This window comes from Hemitrygon akajei, unplaced genomic scaffold (genome assembly GCF_048418815.1).
Source record: "Hemitrygon akajei unplaced genomic scaffold, sHemAka1.3 Scf000041, whole genome shotgun sequence".
Lineage (NCBI taxonomy): Eukaryota > Metazoa > Chordata > Chondrichthyes > Myliobatiformes > Dasyatidae > Hemitrygon > Hemitrygon akajei.
Window position 1 is genome coordinate 9274627 of NW_027331927.1, and position 24568 is coordinate 9299194.

The following is a 24568-nucleotide window of genomic DNA, read 5'->3' on the forward strand; positions in this document are numbered from 1 at the left end:
TGGTGTGGAGGGAGATTCACTCTGTGTGTTACCCTGGGAGTGTGTGATGGGACGGTGTGGAGGGAGATTCATTCTGTGTCTGACCCCGGGTGTGTGTGATGGGACGGTGCGGAGGGAGATTCACTCTGTGTCTGACCCCGGGCGTGTGTGATGGGATGGTGTGGAGGGAGATTCACTCTGTGTCAGAACCCGGGACTGTGTGATGGGATGGTGCGGAGGGAGATTCACTTTGTGTCTGACCCTGGAGTGTGTGATGGGACGGTGTGGAGGGAGATTCACTCTGTGTCTGACACCGGGAGTGTGTGATGGGACGGTGTGAAGGGAGATTCACTCTGTGTCTGACCCCGGGAGTGTGTGATGGGACGGTGTGGAGGGAGATTCACTCTGTGTCTGACCCCGGGTGTGTGTGATGGGAAGGTGTGGAGGGAGATTCACTCTGTGTCTGACCCCGGGAGTGTGTGATGGGACGGTGTGGAGGGAGATTCACTCTGTGTCTGACCCCGGGAGTGTGTGATGGGACAGTGTGGAGGGACATTCAATCTGTGTCTGACCCCGGGAGTGCATGTTGGGAGAAGTGGAGGGACCTTCTCTCTGAATCTGACCCCGGGCGTGTGTAATAGGACGATGTGGAGGTAGCTTCACACTGTGTTTGACCCCGAGTATGTTTGATGGGACGCTGAGGAGGGAGATTCAATCTGTGTCTGACCCCTGGACTGTGTGATTGGAGGAGAGGTGGGAAATTCTCTCTGGGAGTGACACATTGGACGACGTTGAGGTAGCTTGACCCCGGCACTGTGTGATTGGTCGATGCAGAGGGAGATTCACTCTGTGTCTGACCCCCGGGACTGTGTGATGAGATAGTGTTTAGGAATCTTCTCTCTGTGTCTGACCATGAGTGAGTGTCATCGGTCAGTGTGGAGGGAGATTCACTCTGTGACTGACCCCCGGGAGTGTGTGATGGGACAGGCCATCTTGGCCCTTCTCATCCGTGTCGAACGCCTACTCTCACCAACCTGCACTCAGCCCATAACCCTCCATTCCTTTCCTGCCCATTTTTTTAAATGACAAAATCGAAACTTGCTCTACCACTTCTACGGGAAGCTCGTTCCACACAGCTGCCACTCTATGAGTAAAGTTCCCTCTCGTGTTACTCCTAAACCTTTGCCCCCTATCTCTCATATCCTCTTGCAATGTGAATATATTAAAAATGTATCCGTCCATGTGCTTCACTAGTCCGTGCCGAACGCTTACTCTCACCTAGTCCCACCGACCCGCACTCAGCCCATAACCCTCCATTCCTTTTCTCTCCATATACCTATCAAATTGTTCTTTTTTCAATGACAATATCGAACCTGCCTCTACCACTTCTACTGGAAGCTCATTGCATATCTACCACCCTCTGAGTAAAGAAATTCCCCCTCGTGTTACCCTTAAACCTTTGGTCCCTAAGTCTCAACTCATGTCCTCTTGTTTGAATCTCCCCTGCTCTCGATGGAAAAAGCCTATCCACGTCAACTCGATCTATCCCCCCTCATAATTTTAAATACCTAACTTGTTCAACCTTTTTCTGTAACTGTGGTGCTGAAACCCAGTTAACATTCTACTAAATCTCCTCTGTACTCTCTCTCTATTTTGTTGACATCTTTCCTACAATTCGGTGACCAGAACTGTACACAATACTCCAAATTCGGCCTTACCAGTGTGTTCTACAATTTTAACATTACATCCCAACTCCTATACTTAATGCTCTGATTCATAAAGGCCAGCATACCAAAAGCTTTCTTCACCTCCCTATCCACACGAGATTCCACCTTCAGGGAACTATGCACCATTATTCCTAGATCACTTTGTTCTATTGCATTCTTCAATCCCCTGCCATTTACCATGAATTATTTCAGTTCATCGGGTGTAGGGAGCAGCAATAACCCCAGGTCACTGTTTGTCCTTTAATGAGACTAAAGTCTGACACCAAGACGGGAAGTTACAGCAGTTTATTGATATCATCATGACAAATGTAAATCGACTCACTCACAGTCACACACAATTAACTGACCGGCGAAAACGGGTGATAGTTTGAATAAACATCCCGTTTCTCACTGTCACTCTGCATCGGGGAACCGATGATTATAAAATCACACTTCAGGGCCGTGTCCTTGATCGCGGCAGATCCAGGGTCACTGCTGAGGGATTTGTCAATTTAACATTATTATATCGTCCAGACTGCCGAATGCACCGTCCTCCGCAAAGAAAAAAAAGGATTCCCTCCCGGGATAATCCCACCCCGGGACACCGGTGTCCCAAACTGACACCCAGACCCCCGGGCTATTCCTGCCTGTGTAATTCACCGGGGTGTCACGTGGGGGAGTCTCGAATCCGCACATCCGGTGGACGCTGCGCCATTCGACAACAGGCGGAAATACGTAACTGCGGGACTGCTTCCGATGTCTCCGAGCTCGAGACTGGAGTCGATTCGGTTAAAACCGTTGGGAATTACGCCCGTCGCGCAGCTATTAAAGGTAAGGGCGGGAGTTAAAGGGGAGGGCGGGGTATCGGCCAAATATCCCCATCCCGCGGGCAGGGATGTTCACACATTCAGATGTTCACACGACCACTGTCAGTCCGGGTCTGGGTTCCTGCAGAGATCTCAGTTCCGTCCTCGCGGTCCAACTGAACTGATTCAACCCCAGCCTGAAAGAGATGTAAGAATAAAGATGAAATAAACTGATTTCACAAGTGTCAGTAACAGGGGACTGGGGTTAATGTTTCAAGAACACTCAGACAAACATCACCAGAAAACCCGAGGATTCGCTGTTATTTTATCACATTGAACATTAACACAAATACTCACCAGATCCACTCCAGACTCGGGAGGGTCAGTATGAGGAGGCGGAGAGCGGGGACAGATCGGTCTGTGAGCGAGTTTGATCCCAGGTTCAGCTCCGTCAATGATAGGTTTCCACTGAGAGCGGAGACGAGATCCTCGGCACCAGAATCCGTGAGACCGACATCCCACAGCCTGGAGATGACAGAGAGTGAGGGTTAAGGATACAGAGAGTCAGGAGACGGTACAAATCCCCAGTGTTTATCAGTAACACAATCACTGATTACATTAAAGTTCAGTGTCAGACACCCTGTCCCCTACAGTCTGGTACTTACCCCAGTTTCTGCATTTTACACTTCGGGTTCCTCAGAGCCGCAGACACCAGTTTCACTCCTGAATCTCCCAGTTCATTATAACTCAGGTGCAGCTCCGTCAGTGATGGGTTTGTACTGAGAGCGGAGGCGAGATCCTCGGCACAAGAGTCTGTGAGACCGACGTTGATCAGCCTGGAGATGAGGGAGAGAGAGTGAGGGTGAAGGACACAGAGTGACAGGAGACAGTACAAATCCCCAGTGTTTATCAGTAACACAATTCCTGATCACATTAATGTACAGTGTCAGAGACACAGTGACTGTAAACATAATCTCCCATAGTCTGGTACTTACCACAGTGTCTGTATTTTACACTCCGGGTTCCTCAGAGCCACAGACACCAGTTCCACTCCTGAAACTCCCAGTTTATTCTTCCCAAGTCTAAACACAAACAGACAGATTGATGAACAAAGTGATTCAAACCGTTGGTCTGGGGGAATTTCTCTCACTCGGATATTTCAGGAAACATTAAACCCTTCAGTAAATCGCTGATCGGTGTTCCCATCACTGTCAATGTCCCTCACTGCCCAGCTGCAGAGTATTCGCCAAATGTCAGTAATTTCGTCTGTCGGAGTGAACCTGTAAACTCCACATGTTTTGTCCCATTCCCCGATGGTTAGAAAAGCGTTCCTTCTGAGAGAGAGCCATAAGGGGCAGGGTTGGCCCCTGCCCATCCACCACATGATTCATCTGTTGTCGGCCCCCAACCAACACATACTCTACTCTCCCCTCCTATCCCTCCTCACAGCCCCCCACCCTGGTCTCGTGACTACACCCCTCCCTCACCTGAAACCACCACAGTGGTCTTCACAGCTGAACAGGTGAGAAGACAGATGAAACTTCTCCATCTAAGCTACAGGCCGGGATGGTGTCAGCCCCAGGCTGCTCAAAGCCTGTGACCCCCCCCCCCCCAGCTATGTGGAGTATTTCACCATGTCTTCAAACTGAGCCTGAGTCTCCAGAGGGTTCCTGTGCTGTGGAAGACGGTCCTGCCTCGTCCCTGTATCGAAGACGCCGCGCCCCAGTGGGTCTAATGACTACAAACCAGTGGCATTGATCTCCCACATCATGAAGACCCTGGAGAGACTTGTTCTAGAGCAGCTCCGGCCTATGGTTAGGCCACACTTAGACCCCCTCCAGTTCGCCTATCAGCCCTGAATAGCAGTTGAGGATGCCACCATCTACCTGCTGAACAGTGTCTACGCCCACCTGGACAAGCTGGCGAGCACTGTGAGGGTATTGCTTTTTGACTTCTCCAGTGCGTTCACCACCATCCGCCCTGCTGTGCTGGGTGAGAAGCTGACAGTGATGCAGGTGGATGCTTCTCTGGTGCATGGATTATTGATTACCTGACTGGCAGACCACAGTACGTGCGCTTGCAAAATTGTGTGTCAGACGGAGTGGTCAGCAGCACTGGGGCTCCACAGGGGACTGTCCTGTCTCCCTTTCTCTTTACCATCTGCACCTCGGACTACAACTGCAACACAGAGTCTTGCCATCTTCAGAAGTTTTCTGATCACTCTACCATAGTTGGATGAAGTTGGAGAGGAGGCTGAGTACAGGGCTACGGTGGGAAACTTTGTCACATGGTGCGAGCAGAATCATCTGCAGCTTAATGTGAAAAAGACTAAGGAGCTGGTGGTGGTCCTGAGGAGGGCTAAAGCACCGGTGACCCCTGTTTCCATCCAAGGGGTCAGTGTGGACATAGTGGAGGATTACAAATACCTGGAGATACGAATGGACAATGATCTGGACTGGTCAAAGAACTCTGAGTTTGTCTACAAGAAGGGTCACAGCCGTCTCTATTTCCTGAGGAGACTGAGGTCCTTTAACATCTGCCAGACGATGCTGAGGATGTTCTAGGAGGCTGTGGTGGCCAGTGCTATCATGTTTGATGTTGTATGCTGGGGCAGCAGGCTGAGGGTAGCAGACACCAGCAGAATCAACAAACTCATTCGGAAGGCCAGTGATGTTGTGAGGGTGGAACTGGACTCTCTGATGGTGGTGTCGGAAGAAAGGATGCTGTCAAAGTTGCATGCCATCTTGGACAATGACTCCATAATGTACTGGTTAGGCACAGGAGTACATTCAGCCAGAGACTCATTCCACTGAGATGTAACACTGAGCGTCATAGGAAGTCATTCCAGCCTGTGGCCATCAAACTTTACAATTCCTCCCGCGGGGTGTCAGACACCCTGAGTCAATAGGCTGGTCCTGGACTTATTTCCACTTGGCATGATTAATTTATTATTATTTAATTATTTGTGGTTTATTTTGCTATATTTCTACACTACTTTTGGTTGGTGCGACTGTAACGAAACCCAATTTCCCTCGGGAACAATAAAATATGTCTGTCTGTTGAAGGGGAGAAAGTCCCACAGTGAGGAAGACCTGTGAATGGGGAAATGTCGGTGGGAAATGATGGAGGACAGAACGTGAAGGAGGAAGGGGGATGGGGATGAGAGATCCCACAGGAGGAAGGGGGATGGGGATGAGAGATCCCACAGGAAGAAGGGAGATGGGGATGAGAGATCCCACAGGAGGAACGGGGATGGGGAAAAGAGATCCCACAGGAGGAAGGGGGATGGGGAAGAGAGATCCCACAGGAGGAAGGGGGATGGGAAAGAGAGATCCCAAAGGAGGAAGGGGGATGGGAAAGAGAGATCCCACAGGAGGAAGGGGGATGGGGATGAGAGATCCCACAGGAGGAAGGGGGATGGGGAAGAGAGATCCCACAGGAGGAAGGGGGACGGGGATGAGAGATCCCACAGGAGGAAGGGGGATGGGGATGAGAGATCCTACAGGAGGAAGGGGGATGGGTTGAGAGATCCCACAGGAGGAAGGGGGATGGGGATGACAGATCCCACAGCAGGAAGGGGGACGGTGAAGAGAGATCCCACAGGAGGAAGGTGGACGGGGATGAGAGAACCCACATGAGGAAGGGGGACGGGGATGAGAGATCCCACAGGAAGAAGGGAGATGGGGAAGAGCGATCCCACAGGAGGAAGGGGGACGGGAATGAGAGATCCCACAGGAGGAAAGGAGATGGGGATGAGAGATCCCACAGGAGGAAGGGGGATGGGGAAGAGAAATCCCACAGGAGGAAGGGGGATGGGATGAGTGATCCCACAGGAGGAAGTGGGATGGGGATGAGAGATCCCACAGGAGGAAGGGGGATGGGGAAGAGAGATCCCACAGGAGGAAGGGGGATGGGAAAGAGAGATCCCACAGGAGGAAGCGGGATGGGGAAGAGAGATCCCACAGGAGGAAGGGGGACGGGGAAGAGAGATCCCACAGGAGGAAGGGGGATGGGGATGACAGATCCCACAGGAGAAAGGGGATGGGGATGAGAGTTCCCACAGGAGGAAGGGGAATGGTAAAGGGAGATCTCACAGGAGGAAGGGTTTGGGGAAGAGAGATCCCACACGAGGAAGGGGGACGGGGAGGAGAGATCCCAGAGGAGGAACAGGGATGGAGAACAGAGATCCCACAGGAGGAATACTGATGGGAAAATATAATCCAATAAGAAGAGATGATCCAGAAGGGGTGGATCTGAACTGAAGCCCACAGTCGGGAGAGGATATGTGCCCATGGGGTCAGGGTATTTGGTAGTGAGCACATCCATACAGGTGGACTGATGGTGATAGTCACACACGGTGAAGGGCAGGGGAGGATAATCTCAAAATGGTATTTCTTTCCTTCTCACTGGGACAGTTTGCTGACTGTCTCGTGTTCGTCACCGGGAAGGGGGTGTGAAACTCTGACCCACCTGCTGCAGTCCGTGTCGGTCTGGGTGTCAGTAACAGTGATAAGGAACATTGTCAATGGACGTGTCACAGGCAGCGAGAAACACGGCCATTCCTGTGATTTACCACCATTAAACCAATGGCTGTTGTTCACTGATCTGATGAAGTCTCCAACATCCCTTCACAAGGAACCCCAGAACCCTCCTGTCCTTGGGGATTTACTGACCGATCCCCTGGGGATTTGTCACAATTCTTCACAATCTGATTTACTGCAGTTTTACCCAAATTCCTTTGCAATGAAACAACACAATGAAACTGTTTCACAGTTCAGAGTGAAAGATAAATCAAGTTACCTCAACTCCTGGCACTTGTGCAGCCCGGGTCCCAGCCACTGGATTCCTTCACACTGAATGCGGCATTTCCACAGGTCGAGGTGTTTTATTGTATCACAGAGTCCGATGACATGAGACAGGACCGCGCAGTCAATCGGGGTCAGTGTCAGTCTACTAAATGAAAGTGCCTCTACATCTTCCAGTGCGGCCTGAGCGAGGCCACGATTCTGAGACTCAAACAGGTAGTGCAATGTGTTCAGGAGTCTCCTTTTACCAGCTTCACTCTCTGTGTTTCCACTCTGGTGTTTAACCTCCTCTTTCACCCAGTCAATCACCCGGCAGGTTGTTTGATGAGGAAATGGACCCAGAAACTCCTCCAGGCCGCGAACTGTCATTGGGGAGGAGAGACCAGCAACAAAACGGAGAAATACCTCAAATCGCCCATCTGTCGTGTTGTGGGCATCAGTGAGGAATTTCAGGATATCCCCGGGATGTGGATTCAGGAATTGTGCGACTGCAGCTAGAAACTCTTGGATGGTGAGGTGTGGGAATGTGTACACCACGCTCCGGGCAGAATCCTCTCTCTCCAAAAGCTCTATCAGGAATCCGGACAGGAACTGGGAAGGCTGCAGATTGTAGTTGATCAAATCTCCATCTGTAAACACAATCTTCTTCTCAAACACTCCTCTGAAGGCCATCTGACCAACCCTGAGTAACACATCACGGGGGTTCTCAATCTCACGGCCGTGGTTTTTCAGGATGTTGTAAATATAGTAGGAGTACAGTTGGGTGATGGTCTTGGGAACTCGCTGCGGGTCCCTGACTCTTTGAGTGAAGAACGGGCCCAGTGCCAGAGCGAGGATCCAGCAGTAGGAGGGGTTGTAGCTCATGGTGTACAGGATTTCGTTCTCCTCCACATGTTTGAAAACAGCTTCTGCCACCACCTGATCTTCAAAATACCTGATGAAATATTCCTTCCGTTCCTCACCAGAAAATCCAATGATTTCAGCCCAGACACTGATCTCAGCCTTTTCCAATAAATGTAATGCAGTGGGGCGGGTGGTCACCGGCACTGAACACCCTGGGAGCAGTTTGCCCTGGATTAAACTGTACACAATGTCAGAGACTTCACACCACCACTCGGGATCTGGGCACTGGTGCTTGTGTTCTGCGTCTCTCCAACTGTCTGCAAAATCGATTTTGTGTTTGAATTCATCCAAACCATCAAATATAAACAGCAATCCCTCTGGGTTCTTCCAGACCTCTCTCAGGATATTCCCAAAGTAAGGATATTGATCCAGAATCAGTTCCCTCAGGTTTATTCTGTTGTTAATGGAGTTTAAATCCCGGAATTTGAAACTGAAGACAAACTGGAACTGTTGGTATATTTTCCCCTTGGTCCAGTCATAAACAATCTTTTGTACCATTGTTGTTTTCCCGATCCCCGGGTCTCCAGCCATTGCTGCCGAACTCCCAGATGTGGAGAAACCTGGGGAAAACCTGCTCTGGAACAACTGATCAGTCCGGATTTTTTCCAGCTCTCCGCGGAGATGTTTCTCTCTCCACTCCTCGTGGTCTCTGCCTCTTGCCAGCAGCTCATGTTCCACCAGTCTCCGATCTCGAACAGTAGAAATGACCGTGAGCTCAGCGTATCGATCAACCAGCAGGAAAACCTTCACCTTCTTCCTCATCAGGATCGTGTTCACTCTCAGTGTTTCAGTTTGTGCCCGCAGAGTCTCCTTGTGTTTCTGTTGAACATCTTCCATGGGAACAGTCAGTGGACAAACTGTTAGATGCCTCAACTCAGAACTCAGTATTTAAGCTCACAAGAGTTAGTGCAAAGCTATTGCATCATGGATTCATCAATGGATGTTCGTACAGTAAAGTAAATTTAATTAACAGACTCCATCTAGACAGAGAGGCCTGGTCTAGATAAAAATTTGATTATCACATTTCCACATCAGTTGTGCTGTGAAGGTGAGTATTTCCCTGGTAGTTTACTGACCCTCAACTGTCCTGTACTGGACACATCCCACTGCTGTCACAGCTGTCATTTTTTCCTGTGGAAGAAACTTTTCATCCCCAGTGTTGATTTGGCGTATCGAGCTGGAGAAGAGGGTAGTGGGCATTCTGTCAAAAGGAACAGGTCGGGGAAGCACAGCTCCCCCTCCCCTCCCACTATCACTGATTCAAAATACAAAGAAGCAGCTTTGCTGATCAGCATGTGCACTGTGGGTGGCTGGTTGGGGTGTGTGTGATCGCAAACTGTGTTTGAATCCTGTCATGGGTGTGTGGGGTCTCACAGTGTGTCAGTACTCTACCAGGGGTGTGTGGATTCTCACACTATGTCAGAACCCTGTCAGGGGTGTGTGATGTCTGACAGTGTGTCAGTATCCTCGCAGTGGTGTTGGAGATCTCATACTCTGTCAGGACCCTTACAGAGGTGTGTGCAGACTCACAGTCTGTCAGGGATGTGTGGGGTCTCACACTGTCAGGACCCTGCCAATCGTGTGTGGGGTCTCACAGATGTCAGGACCCTGTCAGGGGTGCGTGGGGTCTCACAGTGTGACTAAACCCTGTCAGGGGTGTGTGGGGTCTCACAGTGTGTCAGGACCCTGTCAGGTGTGTGTGGGGTCTCACAGTGTGTCAGGACCCTGTCAGGTGTGTGTGGGGTCTCACAGTGTGTCAGGATCCTGTCAGGTGTGTGTGGGGTTTCCATTCAATGTATTTGGCTGTAATGGGGAGCGTAGGAAAACATCGATTGTGGACATATTTACTTTAGAGAAGGTGACAGTGATAGAAGTGATATTCTTCAATAATCAGGGGGTGTATCTGTTTCCTATTCAGAAATGGGTGTGGGAATTTCACTGTCATGACTGTTCCCTCTGCAAACAGGATGAAGTACAATGAGGAACATCTTGTAGCGATTTACTAAACCTGTGTTCAGGGACACTGAGGGGTTTCATTGACTGGGTGTGGACTGGAACAATATTTACAGAGGTCCCAGAAACGTGAGTAGTTTGTAAACTTCCTGATTGGTCTATCTCTGGTACCAAATTTAAATTATCACCTTTGGGATTTCTTCTTGTAAATGAGAGAGACTGAGTCAGGGTTCTCACAGAGATTCCTTATATTTATGTTAAGAGCTTTGAATAATCAGATAAAACATGGGCTGATGCAACATTAATACGTTTTGTGATATTTGTCTTTCCTACACTCTCTCCTGTGTTAAATGTGCAGATGTGTGATCCAACTCAGTCTGCGAGGATGGAGCCTTACAATCTCTTGAGCCCATGCACTGCCCCGGGCTCCATTTTCACAGACATGATGATCTTGTGGATGTAGTGAGCTTCCCATCCAGATGGTCACAATCTAACTAATTGCAATACTGTTTATAGATATTTTCAGTCCTTTGCACCTTCCTTGCCATGATCCCACAACCCTCGGTATCCCTGTTCTAATTCACATCTCACACTCCTCCACAGTGTCCATCACATAACAATGGCAGACAGGAATTTCAGATTCTGTGGACTGAGCTGAGGAATATGTCCCCCAGTCTCACCCTCTCTGACACTGTAGCAGTGTTTGCACTAAGGAGTGCGGATGTGAACACAGCGGGGTTCATCTGCTGCTCTGTGGTTGAACAGACCAGTTGGGATGTTACCTGCTTTTCTAAATAAAGTGATGCTATTATTACTATTCTGTGACTGGAACTTCAGTGGACGCCCAACTCTAAGAAAAGATAATCTGCAGGAACTGGGGTGTTTAAAAAATGGTTAAGCATGAGGCTGTTCAGGATGGGGCAGTGGTTGGCAAGAGAAGGTTTTGACTTTTTGGTGTGAAGAAATATGTTTTTTTTTCCATTCTCCAGATCGCCCCCTTCTCCACTCAGACTCCGGTGGGATCTGTAGTTGCAGGCCCCAGAGCGGTGTGAGCACTTTCCTCAAACTTGCCAGCTCTCTGCCTCTTCCCTCAAAATGTCCTTTGAAAACTCTCCCTCTAGCAAACACGTTTCCCTGTGTCTCACTGTGTTCTCTGTCACAGTGCCAGTATTTACCTGGCCACATCTTTGTGGCTCAACAGCTTTGCAACCCTACGGAAATTACAACCATTTGTGGAAACGGAGGTCAGGTTTCAACTTTATAAACTCTGCTTCAGCCTCATCTGGGCCATTGCGTACCGTTCCGATCGCCCCACTACCGGAGGCTTTAGAGAGGGAGCAGAAGAGGTTTACCAGGATGTTGCCTGGTTCAGAGGCCATGTGCTATCATGAGAGGCTGGATAAAATTAGATTTTCCCTGGATCATCGGAGGCTGAGAGGAGCTCTGACACAGGATGACAAGATTATGAGAGGCATAGATAGAGTGGACAGAGAAATTGATTTCCCGTGGTTGAAGTGTCTATTACCAGAGAGAATATATTGAAGGTGAGAGGGTGTAGAATGAAGGGGGATGTGAAGGATAGCTTTTTTTGTTTAAATCAGACAGTCGTGCCTGCCTGGAACGCACTGCCTGGTAAGGTGGCAGAGGCAAATTATTGGAAGCTTTTAAGGGACTTTTGGACAGTCACATGGATGTAAGGAAGATGGAGGCATGTGGACATGGTGAAGAAAGGAGATATTAGACTTCAGGTCTGTTTGATTTATTTCTTAGCTGTTTATTATTTGCCTAATGGCCTATTCCTGTGTTATACTCTTCGATGTTCAATGCACTTTCACTTACCTTTCAGTGCACTGAGAAGCTTTAGTAAAAGTTGAGCAGGAATTGGTCGATGGGAAGGATCATAACCTGTTGGAATTTAAACAAATTGAGGAAATCTTTTTTTTTTATTTTAAAGTGTGCTGTGTTGCGATCCAAATTTAAATTAATCTCTGATATTATCTCACCATACATCTGTATTTCCTTCAGTATCTTGTCCATCTTTCGGAAACCAATCCACATTTTCATAAAGGTTTCCAACATCACCCTCCGGGCGCGGGGGCCTTTCTCCATCACCAGGCTCAGGAGGAGTTTAGAACTGTCCGCCTGCTCTCCCTTATCAGCGAGATCAGAGATTTTCTGTGAAGAGTAGCAGTGAACATATTGGGGACTGACAGATTCACACAGAGAATGAGAAGTAAATGATGTGCTCTGTAACGGGATCACACTGAGCAGTCACCCGGACGGGTGCTGATCCTGTCTGGACATGGACTGTACATTCTGAGTGCAGAGCACACAGAGGGACATTCACCGTGAACCTGGTCCACCAGTCAATGAGATCCTGGCTGGTCTGTGACCGCTTCATTGACATGGCTCCAAATCCATAAATAATTCCTCACCGGATTTGACGGTGTAAAACAGAATCAGAAAATAACGATCACAGATGAAGAAAGAAGTCAGGAAGGTTTTTATAACAGAGTGAGCAGTCTCGGAGAAGTTGCAGAAAAGATGATGTGATTCATCTCCTCAGTTCGCCAGTGTCCAACATACAGCGGATTACCGGCTGACACCTGATGCCTTTCCTTTGCCTTTTCCAGTGGAGGTTTATTCAGTGATTACACATTACAACATGGCAGTATTCTCCGATCCACACTGTTTGCAGTTACAGATTGTAACACAATCATCTCCACCCAGAACAGAACACACTCGAGCTCCTGTGGCACCCAGTAATAATGCCCCGGTTCCCAATGACATCCTGCTGTCACACTGCACGGTCTTTTCAAAATGAAAATTCCTACCATATTTCCATTTAAACTCCTTTATTGCAACCTCATGCAATTGTTACCGGCTCCCCTCGCTCTGAGCATTGAGCTACCACTGGAGTGTTTACACCTCTTTCAATCATTCATTCTGATTCACAGTTTAAAGAATTATATATATTTATTTCTGATTTGTTGTTAGGCTTTATTATCCGATGAGTGAGAGTTCCGACATCCATCAGACTTGTGATGTGTGAAAATTCAAACCCATTCTCCTTCCCACTCACCCGATGTTCCTCTCCGCTGAACTGTTTCTCGGCCGTTAACGCCAGGCTCACTCCGTGCACCCCTCCTTCCATCGCCTGCTCCAGCCTGTCCCGGTAGAAGTCCGTCAACTGCAGCAGCTGGAAATCGTCCCAGCTTGCCAGGAGCTCGGTGATCACTGAGCCCGGACCTGTGAAGCACAATGGCGAAAATTAAGGAAATTAATGACCCCATATTTGGCAGTAACTTTCTCTCTGGAATCTAAAGATCACCAAACACAGTCCGAAATATATATATAGCCGGGGGCAGGAAAGAGGAATGGGCTCGGGCCAGGAGGTGGGGGGGGCGTGTAGGAGGGTTTATAGTTGCATCTGTTGAAGGCTGTTCTTTTTTATCCCGAAGAATATACCTCTCTGTTTGGAAAGGACTCTGCTTATTGCTGAGAATACAGTAACCCATCAGCATCACTCTCCTGGTACTGCCCATCACCACCGCTTTGCTCTGGGTTACTGTCTGACTGCCTAGTCAACCCCTTCCTCAGCAAATCTCTGGGATTTCTCACAAAATGCTGGAGGTACTCAGCAGGACAGGCAGCATCTATGGAGGAGAATAAACAATCAACATTTCAGGCCAAGGCCCTTTATCAGACTGGAAATGAGGGGACAGAACTTATACATATTGTCACATTAGTTTCAATTCCTTGTGATCCTGATCAGAAACATCAAATGTTTATTCCTCTCCATGGATGCTGCCTGACCTGCTGAGTTCTGCCAATATTTTGCGTGTCTTTTTGTTGCCCAAAACTTACAGCATCTGCAGAATGTCTTGTCTTCTGGAGTAACACGCTATTTTAATGTGCTTCACAATCTGCTCGAGGAGCAGGAGCAGACGGTAACTGTACTCCTTCCACGCGTGACTGTGTTTCCCCCAGAGATGTTAACTCTCTCTCTCATCTCCCTGGTCAGTTTTCACAAAGATTTTGTGAATTGCCGATATTGCAGTAAACTCAGGCGCAGAATCATCAGAGTGTTTATAAATTAAAATAATTCGCCAACATACCCGTGTCGTTTCCCGATGTTGATGTCACTGGAACTCCTCCACTGCTCGTACCTTGACCCATTTTGGGGACAGGTGTGATTTGTTTTTGCTGCTCTGTAACAAAAAAAAAATAACAGGAGGGTCAAACGTTAATTGGGGTTTAAAGAGAACACTGCTTTGTTTTTAAACTGAGGCAAACACTTCCAAACATTTTGGGCCTGTCCACTGAAGCCTTGACATGGCCTGATCCACTGGTGCCCATTCACCCACAGTCCCACAATGTCCATTTTCGATCTCTCCATGGATTGTACACTGCGCCGGGATTCTCTGGGGTATCTACTCACTATATTGCAGGCAAATCCCTTTTAGGAACCAATCTTGTGTCCTGGACCGGGAGTGATGTGTCAACAGAATGGCAAGGCAGGTTGAGCAGACAGCGCCCTCTGATTTGGTCCTCCTACCACTGGTGGCGCTATGATGAGTAATGGACAACTGTTACAGCAGCATGAGTTGAAACATTTCTGCTGAACAATGGGACATCTATTCCTCTCGTCACTGAATTATATATCCCCTGGCATTGGGAATAAATGGTTTGATCTATATAGAATCACTCTGACTTCCCGAACAATGCAATGTCACCATTAGCATCAAGACATTTTGTCCTGAACCATGACAATTTCTCCGGCAAGAATTTAAGACCATTATTATCACCTAAACTCAGTCAAGATTTATTTGAACATATCACCTGACTATTACCAGATAGTTACATGGCAGCTTGATAAGCACAATGTAGACCAGCCATACATCCGAAACAGCAAGCTGGAAAAAGAAGCTTTGACATAAATGAAACAAAATTAGGAATTATTCAACAAGACAGTCAGTATGTGAATATTGCAGATGGAAGACCCTGTATCAGAACTGAGCCTGTGTGTAGGAGCCATGTATCTGTTCTCTTTCTGAATTGTATTCTGCGTGGTTTATTTATTCCATTCATGCACCTCCTCCCCATCTTACCCCATCCCTGATATATTTAGTTGTTTTTTCTCTCTCTGCCTGTTCTCCATCTCCCTCTGGTGCTCCCCTCCCCCTTTCTTTCTCCCTAGGCCTCCCATCCCATGAGCCTTTCCCCTCTCCAGCTCTGTATCACTTTTGCCAATCACCTTTCCAGCTCTTAGCTTCATCCCACCCCCTCTGGTCTTTTCCTATCATTTCGCATTTTCACCTCCCCATCCTACTTTCAATTCTCTTACTATCTTTCCTTTCAGTTAGTCCTGATGAAGGGTCTCAGCCCGAAACGTCGACAGCGCTTCTCCCTATAGATGCTGCCTGGCCTGTGTTCCACCAGCATTTTGTGTGTGTTGCTTAAATTTCCGGCACCTGCAGATTTCCTCGTGGTTGTGGTTTATTTATGATGCTTTTTATGGTACAAGTCGCATCCCTCAGCATATCAGGCAGCGTCTATCGAGCAGAATAAACAATCAATGTTTCAAACCAAGGCCCTTCATTGGACTGGAAATGAGGGAACAGAAATTCTAGATATTGACACATTCGTTTCAATTCCTTGTGATTATGATCCAAAACGTCAACTGTTTATTCCTCTCCATGACCTGCTGAGTTCGGCCAATATTTTGTGTGTCTTTTTATTGCCCAAAACTTTCAGCAGATGCAGAATGTCTTGTCTACTGGAGAAACTCGCTTTTTTAATGTGCATCACAATCTGTTCGAGGAGCAGAAGCAGACGGTAACTGTACTCCTTCCACGTTTGACTGTATTTCCCCAGAGATGTTAACTCTCTCTCTCATCTCTCTGCTCAATTTTCAAAAAATACTTTGTGAATTGCCCTACATTGCATTAAACCCAGACGCAGAATCAGCAGAGTATTTATAAATTAAAATAATTCGCCAACATACCCGTATTTTTTCCCGATGGTGACGTCACTGGAACTCCTCCACTGCCGGCACCTTGACTCCTTTTGAGGACACGTGTGATCAGTTTATGCTGCTCTGTAACGAAATAAATAACAGGAGGGTCAAACATTAATTGGCAACATTAGTTGGCAAAAAATCATTAAAATAAATAAAACAAAATACTGGAATTATTCAACAAGATAGTCAGTATGTTAATATTTCAGCTGGGAATCACTGTATCAGAGCTGAGCGTGTGTGTGGGAGCCATGTATCTGTTTTTTATCAGCATTGTATTCTGCGTAGCTTAATTATGATTTTTTTATGGTAATTGGTCGCATCAGTGGTGGTGTGGTAAACACAAAGGGAATCAGTTACATATTTGTGCTTTGTTCCGTGCAGTACACAGCTGGGGACTGACGGATGTCATATATTTTGTTATTATCCTCTCATACTTGGTACAGTTCAGTTTCATCGCTTCAAGATTGTATGTTTGCTGATTGCTAATAACTGATCGAATACATATCACTGACATTTGTAACAATCATCACGGGAGCTGAGGGGACGCCATGCAAAAATAACAAATCCGTGAGGTCACCAGCATTGGCAACTTGATTTAGTTAGAATTCACCACTACATTCTGAACAGATGTTTCTCAATCAGCCGATCATTTAAAATATTCCGATGTACCACATTAATACTTTGCTTCATTATTCACAAGTGAAAAAGACTTTGGAAGTTGTGGCGATGACTTACAGCGGACTGAAACACTTGAGTGCATAGACTTTAAGAAAGAGGAGCTTTTGAAAGTCATTAAGTTTGATAAGTCGTCGGGACTGGATGAGATATACCCCAGGCTATTGTGGGAAGCGAGTGAGGAGATTGCTGAGCCTCTGGCAATTATCTTTGCATCATCAATAGGGACGGGAGAAGTACCAAAGGATTGGAAGTTTGCAAACATTGTTCCTTTGTTCAAGAAAGGAAGTAGAGATTATCCCGGGAAATTATAGACCAGTGAGTCTTACTTCAGCTGTGGGCAAGTTTTGGAGAAGATCCTGAGAGGCAGGGTTTATGAGCATTTGGAGAATCACGGTCTGATTAGGGATAGTCAGCATGGCTTTGCCGAGGGCAGGTCATGCCTTATGAACCTGATTGAAATCTTTGAGGATGTAAGAAAACAGATTGATGAAAATAGAGCAGTGGAAGTACTGTATATGGATTTCAGTAAGAGGTTTGCTAAGGTTCCTCAGGGAAAGCTCATTCAGAAAATAATGAGGTATGGGATCCAAGGAGACATTGCTTCGTGAATCCAGAACTGGCATGCCAACCGAAGGCAAAGGGCAGTTGTAGATGGTTCGTATCATGCATGGATGATGGTGACTAATAGTGTTCCGTTGGGATCTGTTCTGGGACCCCTTCTCTTCGTGATTTTTACAACTGACCCGGATGAGGAAGTTGAAGGATCGGTTAGTAAGTTTGCTGATGACACAAAAGTTGGGAGTGTTGTGGATCGTCTGCAGGGTTGTCAGATGGTACAGTGCAACATCGATAGGATGCAGAACTGGGCAGAGAAGCGGCAGATGTAGTTCAATACTGATAAGCGTGAAGTGGTTCATTTCCGTAGGTCAAATTTGAAGACAATATAATATTAATGGTAAGACTCTTGGCAATGTGGAGGATCAGTGAGATCTTGAGGTCTGTGTCGATAGAACACTCAAAGCTGCTGCACACGTTGACAGTGTTGATAAGAAAGCATATGGTGTGTTGACATTGATCAGCCATGGGATTGAGTTCAAGAGCGTGAGGTAATGTTACAGATATATAAGACCTTGATTAGACTCCACTCGGGAGTACTGTGTTCAGTTCTGGTCACCTCACTACAGGAAACAATATGGATGCTATAGAGAGAGTGCAGAGGAGATTTACAAGGATGTTGTCTGGATTGGGGAGCTTGCCTGATGAGTATAGTTTGACTGAACTTGGTCTTTTCTCCTTGGAGCGATTAAAGATGAGAGGTGACATGACAGAGGTGTATAAGATGAGAGGCTTTGCTTGTGTCGATAGCCAGAGGCTTTTCCCAGGGTTGAATTGCCTAACAAGAGGGAGCATAGTATTATGGCGCTTGGAAGTAGTTACAAGGGAGACGTTAGGGGTAGGTTTTCCACACAGTGGTGGGTGGGTGGAATGCACTGGCAGCGACGGTGGTAGAGGTGGATACAATGCGGTCTTTTAAGATCGGTAAATGGAGCTTATAAAAATCAAGGGCTATGCAGCAAGGAAATCTAGCCAATTTCTAGAGTAGATTACATGGTCGGCACAACATTGTGGGCTGAAAGGCCTGTAATGTGCTGTAGATTTCTGTGTTCTTTACATTTGACCTACCGAGATGGCAAGATGATCATCACTAATCAAATCTCACTGATCATCACTAATCAAATCTCACTGATCATCACTAATCAAATCAGGTCCTGTTGAATTTGTTGCCAAGTGAGCAAGTACTGGAAGATACAGGTACAGAGACACTCTGGCGTGTAGCAGCATCACAGGCAAGTACATTCAGATAACACACGGAACAGCAATTATACAATTTTGTGTCACTAACAATATGCCTGAGTTTTCCCGCCTCTACTCGCCACCACCCTGGGCTCAGTCATTTCAAAAGACGAGCCCCTCATGTCCCCTCCCCACTGTCAACGGGCTCCTTCCCGCATCCTGCTCCTTGATTCCCCACTGGGACAAACATCCTCGCAGACTCCGTCCTATCCAAACCCTCGCACCATATTTATCAGCTCAGTTAATTCCATCTCCCTCCTCTTTCTGCCAGGATCCTTCCTTCCCTAGGGAACCGGTATGAACCGACGGGCCAAGTGGTCTCCTCCTAACTCTCAGCGATACATCAGACACCGGCTGCAGAAGCTACTTCAGAAACACTCCCAACTTACCTTGGAGGGAAATGGAAATAATTCAAAAAGAGGAACATTTACTTTGAGATTTGTTCTGCTTTGATGTGGAGCTTGTAGCGGGAGCGTGAGAGGGATCCAGCGGGGGTAACGCCCTCAGCATATCTGCCTCCATTATTGGGTGTAACCAGTGATTGACATCGTTTCTCACCAACGGGAATAGAGTAACGCCTCTGTTGACTATGGGATGGGGTGGGTGGGTCAGGTAATTGCTACTTCAGCTGTTAAAGTTCAACCGTCCCAGCGCCAGTGTGATGTAAGGAACTGCACACCTAACGTCATATCCTGGTGTGGGGAACCCACACGTGACATCAGGCATGTGAGGCTGCAGAATGATATCAGACATAATGTGGCGATTGTGACATCGGGCATGTGGGGCCACAGAGTGAAGTCAGATCCCGGTGTGGTGAACCCACACATGTCAGCAGGCATGTGGGATGGGCAGTGTGACGTTAGTTGCTGGTGTGGGGTACCCACATGTGATAGCAGGCATGTGGGGACGCAAAGTGGTCACGTGTGGGTGATAACTTATTTCAAAAGCTGTTTACTGGACGTTTTTAATGATTTCACAGGGACAATGAAGGAAACTTAACAAGTTTCATCACTGAATCCAGCAATGTATCAGGTAAAGACCCCGGCTACATGCCCGGCTTTGCCGTGTTGTTGATGGAGTGGCCAGCGTGGCCTTTGTCTTGAGTTGGGTCACAAAACCACAAATGTTTCTGGGGAGGACTTTCAGGTTGACTTGTTTTGGGGTGGTGCAGTCAGTGCAGTATCCTGCTGTTTACTAATTTCATAACGAATGGTTTTATTGATGTAAACCGGAATTGCCAGAAGTGTAAACACAGATTCATATCAGTTAACAGAAGACTTCACATCACTGCAGTCTATGATTCCTGGTAAACTAAACACCCTGACAATGTGGACCACAGATACTCCTTCCGCAAAGTCAGTGTATCATTCAAACAGTTGATCGCTGATGAGAGGAATTATATTTGTTGGTTAGTGAAGTACACCCAGATATAGTTGGATGGTGTTGATGTGAAGTTCAGGGATGACAGCCGAACTCTTTTCCGTCCATCTGACCTCTGGAGGTGCCACGGGGACCTCCTGCAAATCGCAGCAAAGCGTCGACTCGAGCTGATGTCGGTAGTTTTCCTGTTCAGGCAGCAGTGAGGAAGGGGCTGATCCCAGGTTTGCATAAATTGAGCGTCGGCTGCAGTGGAAGTGGCAGGGACCAAGCGGGTGGCTGGAGAGTCCAGGCTGTCTGGTCTTGCAGCTCTGGTTTTAGTTTTATACCCAAGCTGAGACTATGGGATCAATTAGTTGTGGTTCCCCAAGCTGGGAGGGAGGATGTGGGTGATGTGGATCAGTCTACGTGTGCGGGTGTGGGGTAAACGGTGGAAAAGCTTTGGGGCCATTAGCGGGATGGAGGCAGCTTGGGGATGTGGGTTACCAGATGCAGCGTGACCCAGAAGGATAGGTACCAGGATAAATTAAATCGTAAACAAGGGAGGAGATGGTCCATTGAATCAGACTGGATACGTGACCTTTCAGGATGTAACAATTCTCTTTTCATATTAATTACTGACTAGTCTTCCTGAACATTGTGTTTGTGACTGAGCCCCAGTGTCTGGGTGCAGCTGAATCGTAGGAAGCAGAGGGTGATTGTGAAAGGTTGTCTATTGGACTCGAGGCCAGTGCCTAAGTGATGTTCCCCAGGGTTACACCTATTGTCACTTGTCACTTATATCAATCATTTGGTTGGGAATATATAGGGTATAGGTAGTAAGTTTGAACATGGAAGATTGAAATCTACAGCACATTACAGGTCCTTCGGCCCACAAGTTTCTGCCGACCATGTAACCTACTCTAAACATTGTCTAGAATAACACTATTTTTCTGAGCTCCAGGTACACATCTAACAGACCCTACTGCATCCGCCCATTACGCCGTCGCCAGCAATGGACTCCACACGCAACACTCTCCGTGTGAAAAATTCCCCTGACATCCCGTCTCTACGGACGTCCAAGTACCTTAAAAATATGCCCTCGTGTCATTCATTTCAGCCCTAGGAAAAAGCCTCTGGTTATCCACACGACCAATGCCTCTCATCATTTTATACACATCTATCAGGTTACCTTTTATCCTCCGTCACTCCAACGAAAAAGTGCCAAGCATGTTTGCAGCAAGTAAGTTCAAAGAATTACTTTTTTTTGAAAGATCTTATGTATAAACTCTCCCCTTTGTCTCCATCTCCCCACTCAGAAGTGAGTAAAAGCTACTTCACAAGATGCAAGACCTTGAAATGAGCAAACACTGAGGGAATGTTAGTGACTTTAAAGAGCTTTGATACCAGGAGCACATTAGCAGATATGGAGTGATAGAAACTGGATTTGACAAAAGCATAATTGGTACTTCTGAGCACAGTCAGTCTCAGTCCAATTACTTCCTACCTTCCTTTGTACAGGTATGTAATGTCTAAAGGACCAGTGTTTGAGTGAATGAGACTCACCAATCTTTCTCCTGACTGAATCAATAGAAACTCTATGTCAGATGGGTTCTCTCCAGTCGGTGTTCTCAATCCTCGGGCTGGTTCACTTGTTGCTGTTCCCTCGTCTACAGTTCTGGTTCGCTTCCAGTTGTGAGCTTTTCTTCCAATGAATCTCTCACCGCAGGTCTAACTTTAACCAGAGAGATAATGAAGCACATTAACAATGCAAAAGAGAACAAAACATTACTGTTCAATGTTCTGTTACGTACCCCGTAACTGGTCTGTCTCATTTGTGGAAGCAGGGCTAGCACAAGCTTTCTGCACAACCACACCACCTACCACAGGACTGGTGGCTATATCTGAGGATTCAGGGTTAGAACTTACCTCTACCTGGATTCCCACCCCATCCTGGGACTCCCCCGCATCTACATTACCTGGCCTCTTGGGGAAACATTCCCTTCTCCTCTTCAAGCCGGAGGATCACACAGGTGCAGGATTCACCGATGCGGCGGCTCCCTCCGCTTCCAACAACCCGTCCGACTGTGCACTTCCCCGAGCCTCTCGCACCACTTCTGTGCAAATGGGCGTGAGCTCTGCGGTCTCGACGGCCGACTTTTTAATGTGTTTGGATTTCTTCCTCGCCTTCCTTACCCGCACAGGCTCCACCCCGTCCCTCACCTGAACCTCCCTGCATGTAACCTCAAGATCCCCCACCTGAACAACAGGGGCAGGAACAGGAATTAAAACAGACGTAGGAGTAGGGGTAGGGGTAAGGGCAGGGGTAGGCGCAGGAATAGGATGAGAGGCAGAGGTAGCTGGGGCGCTGGTGCCCAAAGTGGACTCCCTGGGTTTTCGAGTGCTAGGACAGTCCCTCCGAACGAGTCCCACTTCCCTACACGCATGGCATCGTGGGCGCTCAGTGTTCCAAAAGACCTGATAGTCTACCCTCTCGTGCCGGACTTTAAACTCGCCCTCAACATCGTCCTCCCTTTCCAGCTGCATGAATATCTGACGCCGGAAAGAGATTACGTAGTGGAGGATGCGGCTCTTAAACTTGTGCTAGATGGCAGTTATCTCTGACCCTACTTATCCCAAGCGTGCTAGTGCGGGAAGAAATTCTTCGTTGGAATGAAAGGCTTAACGTGACCGAGGACGATTCGTTGCGTGGGAGCTGTCACCAGCTCCATCTGTAAAAAGATGTTTTACACCGTGTACCTCCTGCTAAGAGCCAAAAGCACCAGCACCTTTCTCCAGATAAAACTCTGCCTTCCCGAATTCTTTCGCAGTGTCTAGAATACCATCTCGCCCCAACAAGTCCTCCATGGCCTCCGCGCACTTTTCCAGAGTAATTCCAGGACGCGAAATACAATGCACCCGCTATTTACTTTCACGTACCGAAACAGGTCGTTGTCCGAGGCTGGAGAGGCAGCCGCCTTTGCATAACTCCCCGAATGCCTGCGACTCCCTGTAGACCGGTCCGGCTCGTTGCTTCTGTGTCCGAATCGAGAATTATACGGCGGTGCCGGTTATAAAGTCCAGGGGCGAGGAGAGCAACTGGACTTAAAAGTTTGTACTCGACAGTTCCTTGCTGGCTCGGCACCAGAAATTCTAACGCCAGGAAAGGCTCCGTCGGTCCTCCCAGGCCATGAGAAGTCGAGCCGTCTCAAAAGATGGTCCGGCTCCTACACCAAACGCGAATCACGACAAAGGAGGTGGGACGTTGTCGCTATGTCAGTTGAGGATTAACGTCATTTGTTTCTCTCTTTTTGGAGCGGAACGGCTTCCCGGCGAGCTTCCAGCAACCGCAGCTGGGAGCTATGCTTTTAGCAGCCGCCAAAAAAAACAGTCCAAACTGGCAGGAAAACTCCAAACGACGCCTCCACACTGAAACAGCCACTCAGTCACATGTTCAAGAGACATTTCGAACCACCTGCAAAGTAACTTCACAAACTTTAAGCTGCAGGTTTTCTCGTTTTCTCCCAGCACAATGACAACAGCTTAACTCTGTGTCTCTACCCGGGAGTGTGTGGAGGGAGCTTCACCTTGTGTCAGATCCAGGGAGTGTGTGTATCATCCCGCGAGTAGTTGATGGAACGGTGTGGAGGGAGCAGTATAGTGTGTCTGACACCAAGATTGTGCGCTGGGACGCTGATAGTGTGTGATGGGTTGGAGCGAAGGGAGCTTCAGTCTGTGTTTCACCTGGAGAATGTGTGTTTGTACCGTGCAAAGGGAGCTTCGCTCTGTGTTTTATCCGGAGAGTTTGTGATAAAATGGTGTGGACGGAGCTTCACCTGCCGTCTGATCCTGGGATTTGGTGATGGTATAGTGTGCTGGTAGCTTCACACCATGTCTGACTTGGAGTGTGTGTGATCGTATGGTGTTGAGGGAGCTTCACTCTGTGTCTCATCTGGTGTTCACACGGACACTCTCAGTCCGGGTCTGGGTTCCTGCAGAGATCTCAGTTCCTTCCCCCCGGTCTCAGTGAACCAATTGTGCCCCAGCCTAAAACAGATCAGCGAATAAAGATTAAATAAACAGATTACACAACAGTGTCAGTAACAGGGGACTGGGGTTAATGTTTCAACAACACTCACAGACAAATATCACCAGAAAACCCGCGGATCCGCTGATATTTTATCACATTGAACATTAACACAAACACTCACTCGATCCGCTCCAGACTCGGGAGGGTCAATATGAGGCGGCGGAGAGCGGGGACAGATCGGTCTGTCAGCGAGTTTGATCTCAGGTTCAGCTCCGTCAGTGATGGGTTTGTACTGAGAGCGGAGACGATATCCTCGGCACCAGAATCTGTGAGACCGACATCGTACAGCCTGGAGATGAGAGTGAGTGAGGGTGAAGTACACAGAGAGACAGGCGACGGGACAAATCCCCAGTGTTTATCAGTAACACAATTACTGATCGCATTATTGTTCAGTGTCAGACACCCAGTGACTGTAA

The 24568-nt window shown here is 47.8% G+C and overlaps 2 protein-coding genes and 1 long non-coding RNA gene across 3 annotated transcripts in view; all 3 read right to left on the minus strand.

Moving 5' to 3' along the window:
• LOC140720325 (NACHT, LRR and PYD domains-containing protein 3-like) overlaps positions 1-24568 on the minus strand; it is a 510894-nt gene that overhangs the window by 382521 nt on the left and 103805 nt on the right. The gene's annotated exons all lie outside the window — the stretch shown is intronic.
• LOC140720311 (NACHT, LRR and PYD domains-containing protein 3-like) lies at positions 2267-12189 on the minus strand. The gene is made up of 6 exons (XM_073035175.1): positions 12156-12189; positions 7292-9056; positions 3487-3573; positions 3157-3327; positions 2849-3016; positions 2267-2688 (listed from the first exon to the last, which is right to left on the minus strand). Exons 1-6 carry the CDS (start codon positions 12187-12189, stop codon positions 2601-2603), a joined length of 2313 nt encoding a protein of 770 aa, XP_072891276.1. The 3' UTR covers positions 2267-2600.
• On the minus strand, positions 21645-24434 carry LOC140720378 (uncharacterized). Its single transcript, XR_012097173.1, has 3 exons — positions 24274-24434; positions 23003-24109; positions 21645-21797 (listed from the first exon to the last, which is right to left on the minus strand). It is a non-coding gene; the product is annotated as an uncharacterized lncRNA (long non-coding RNA).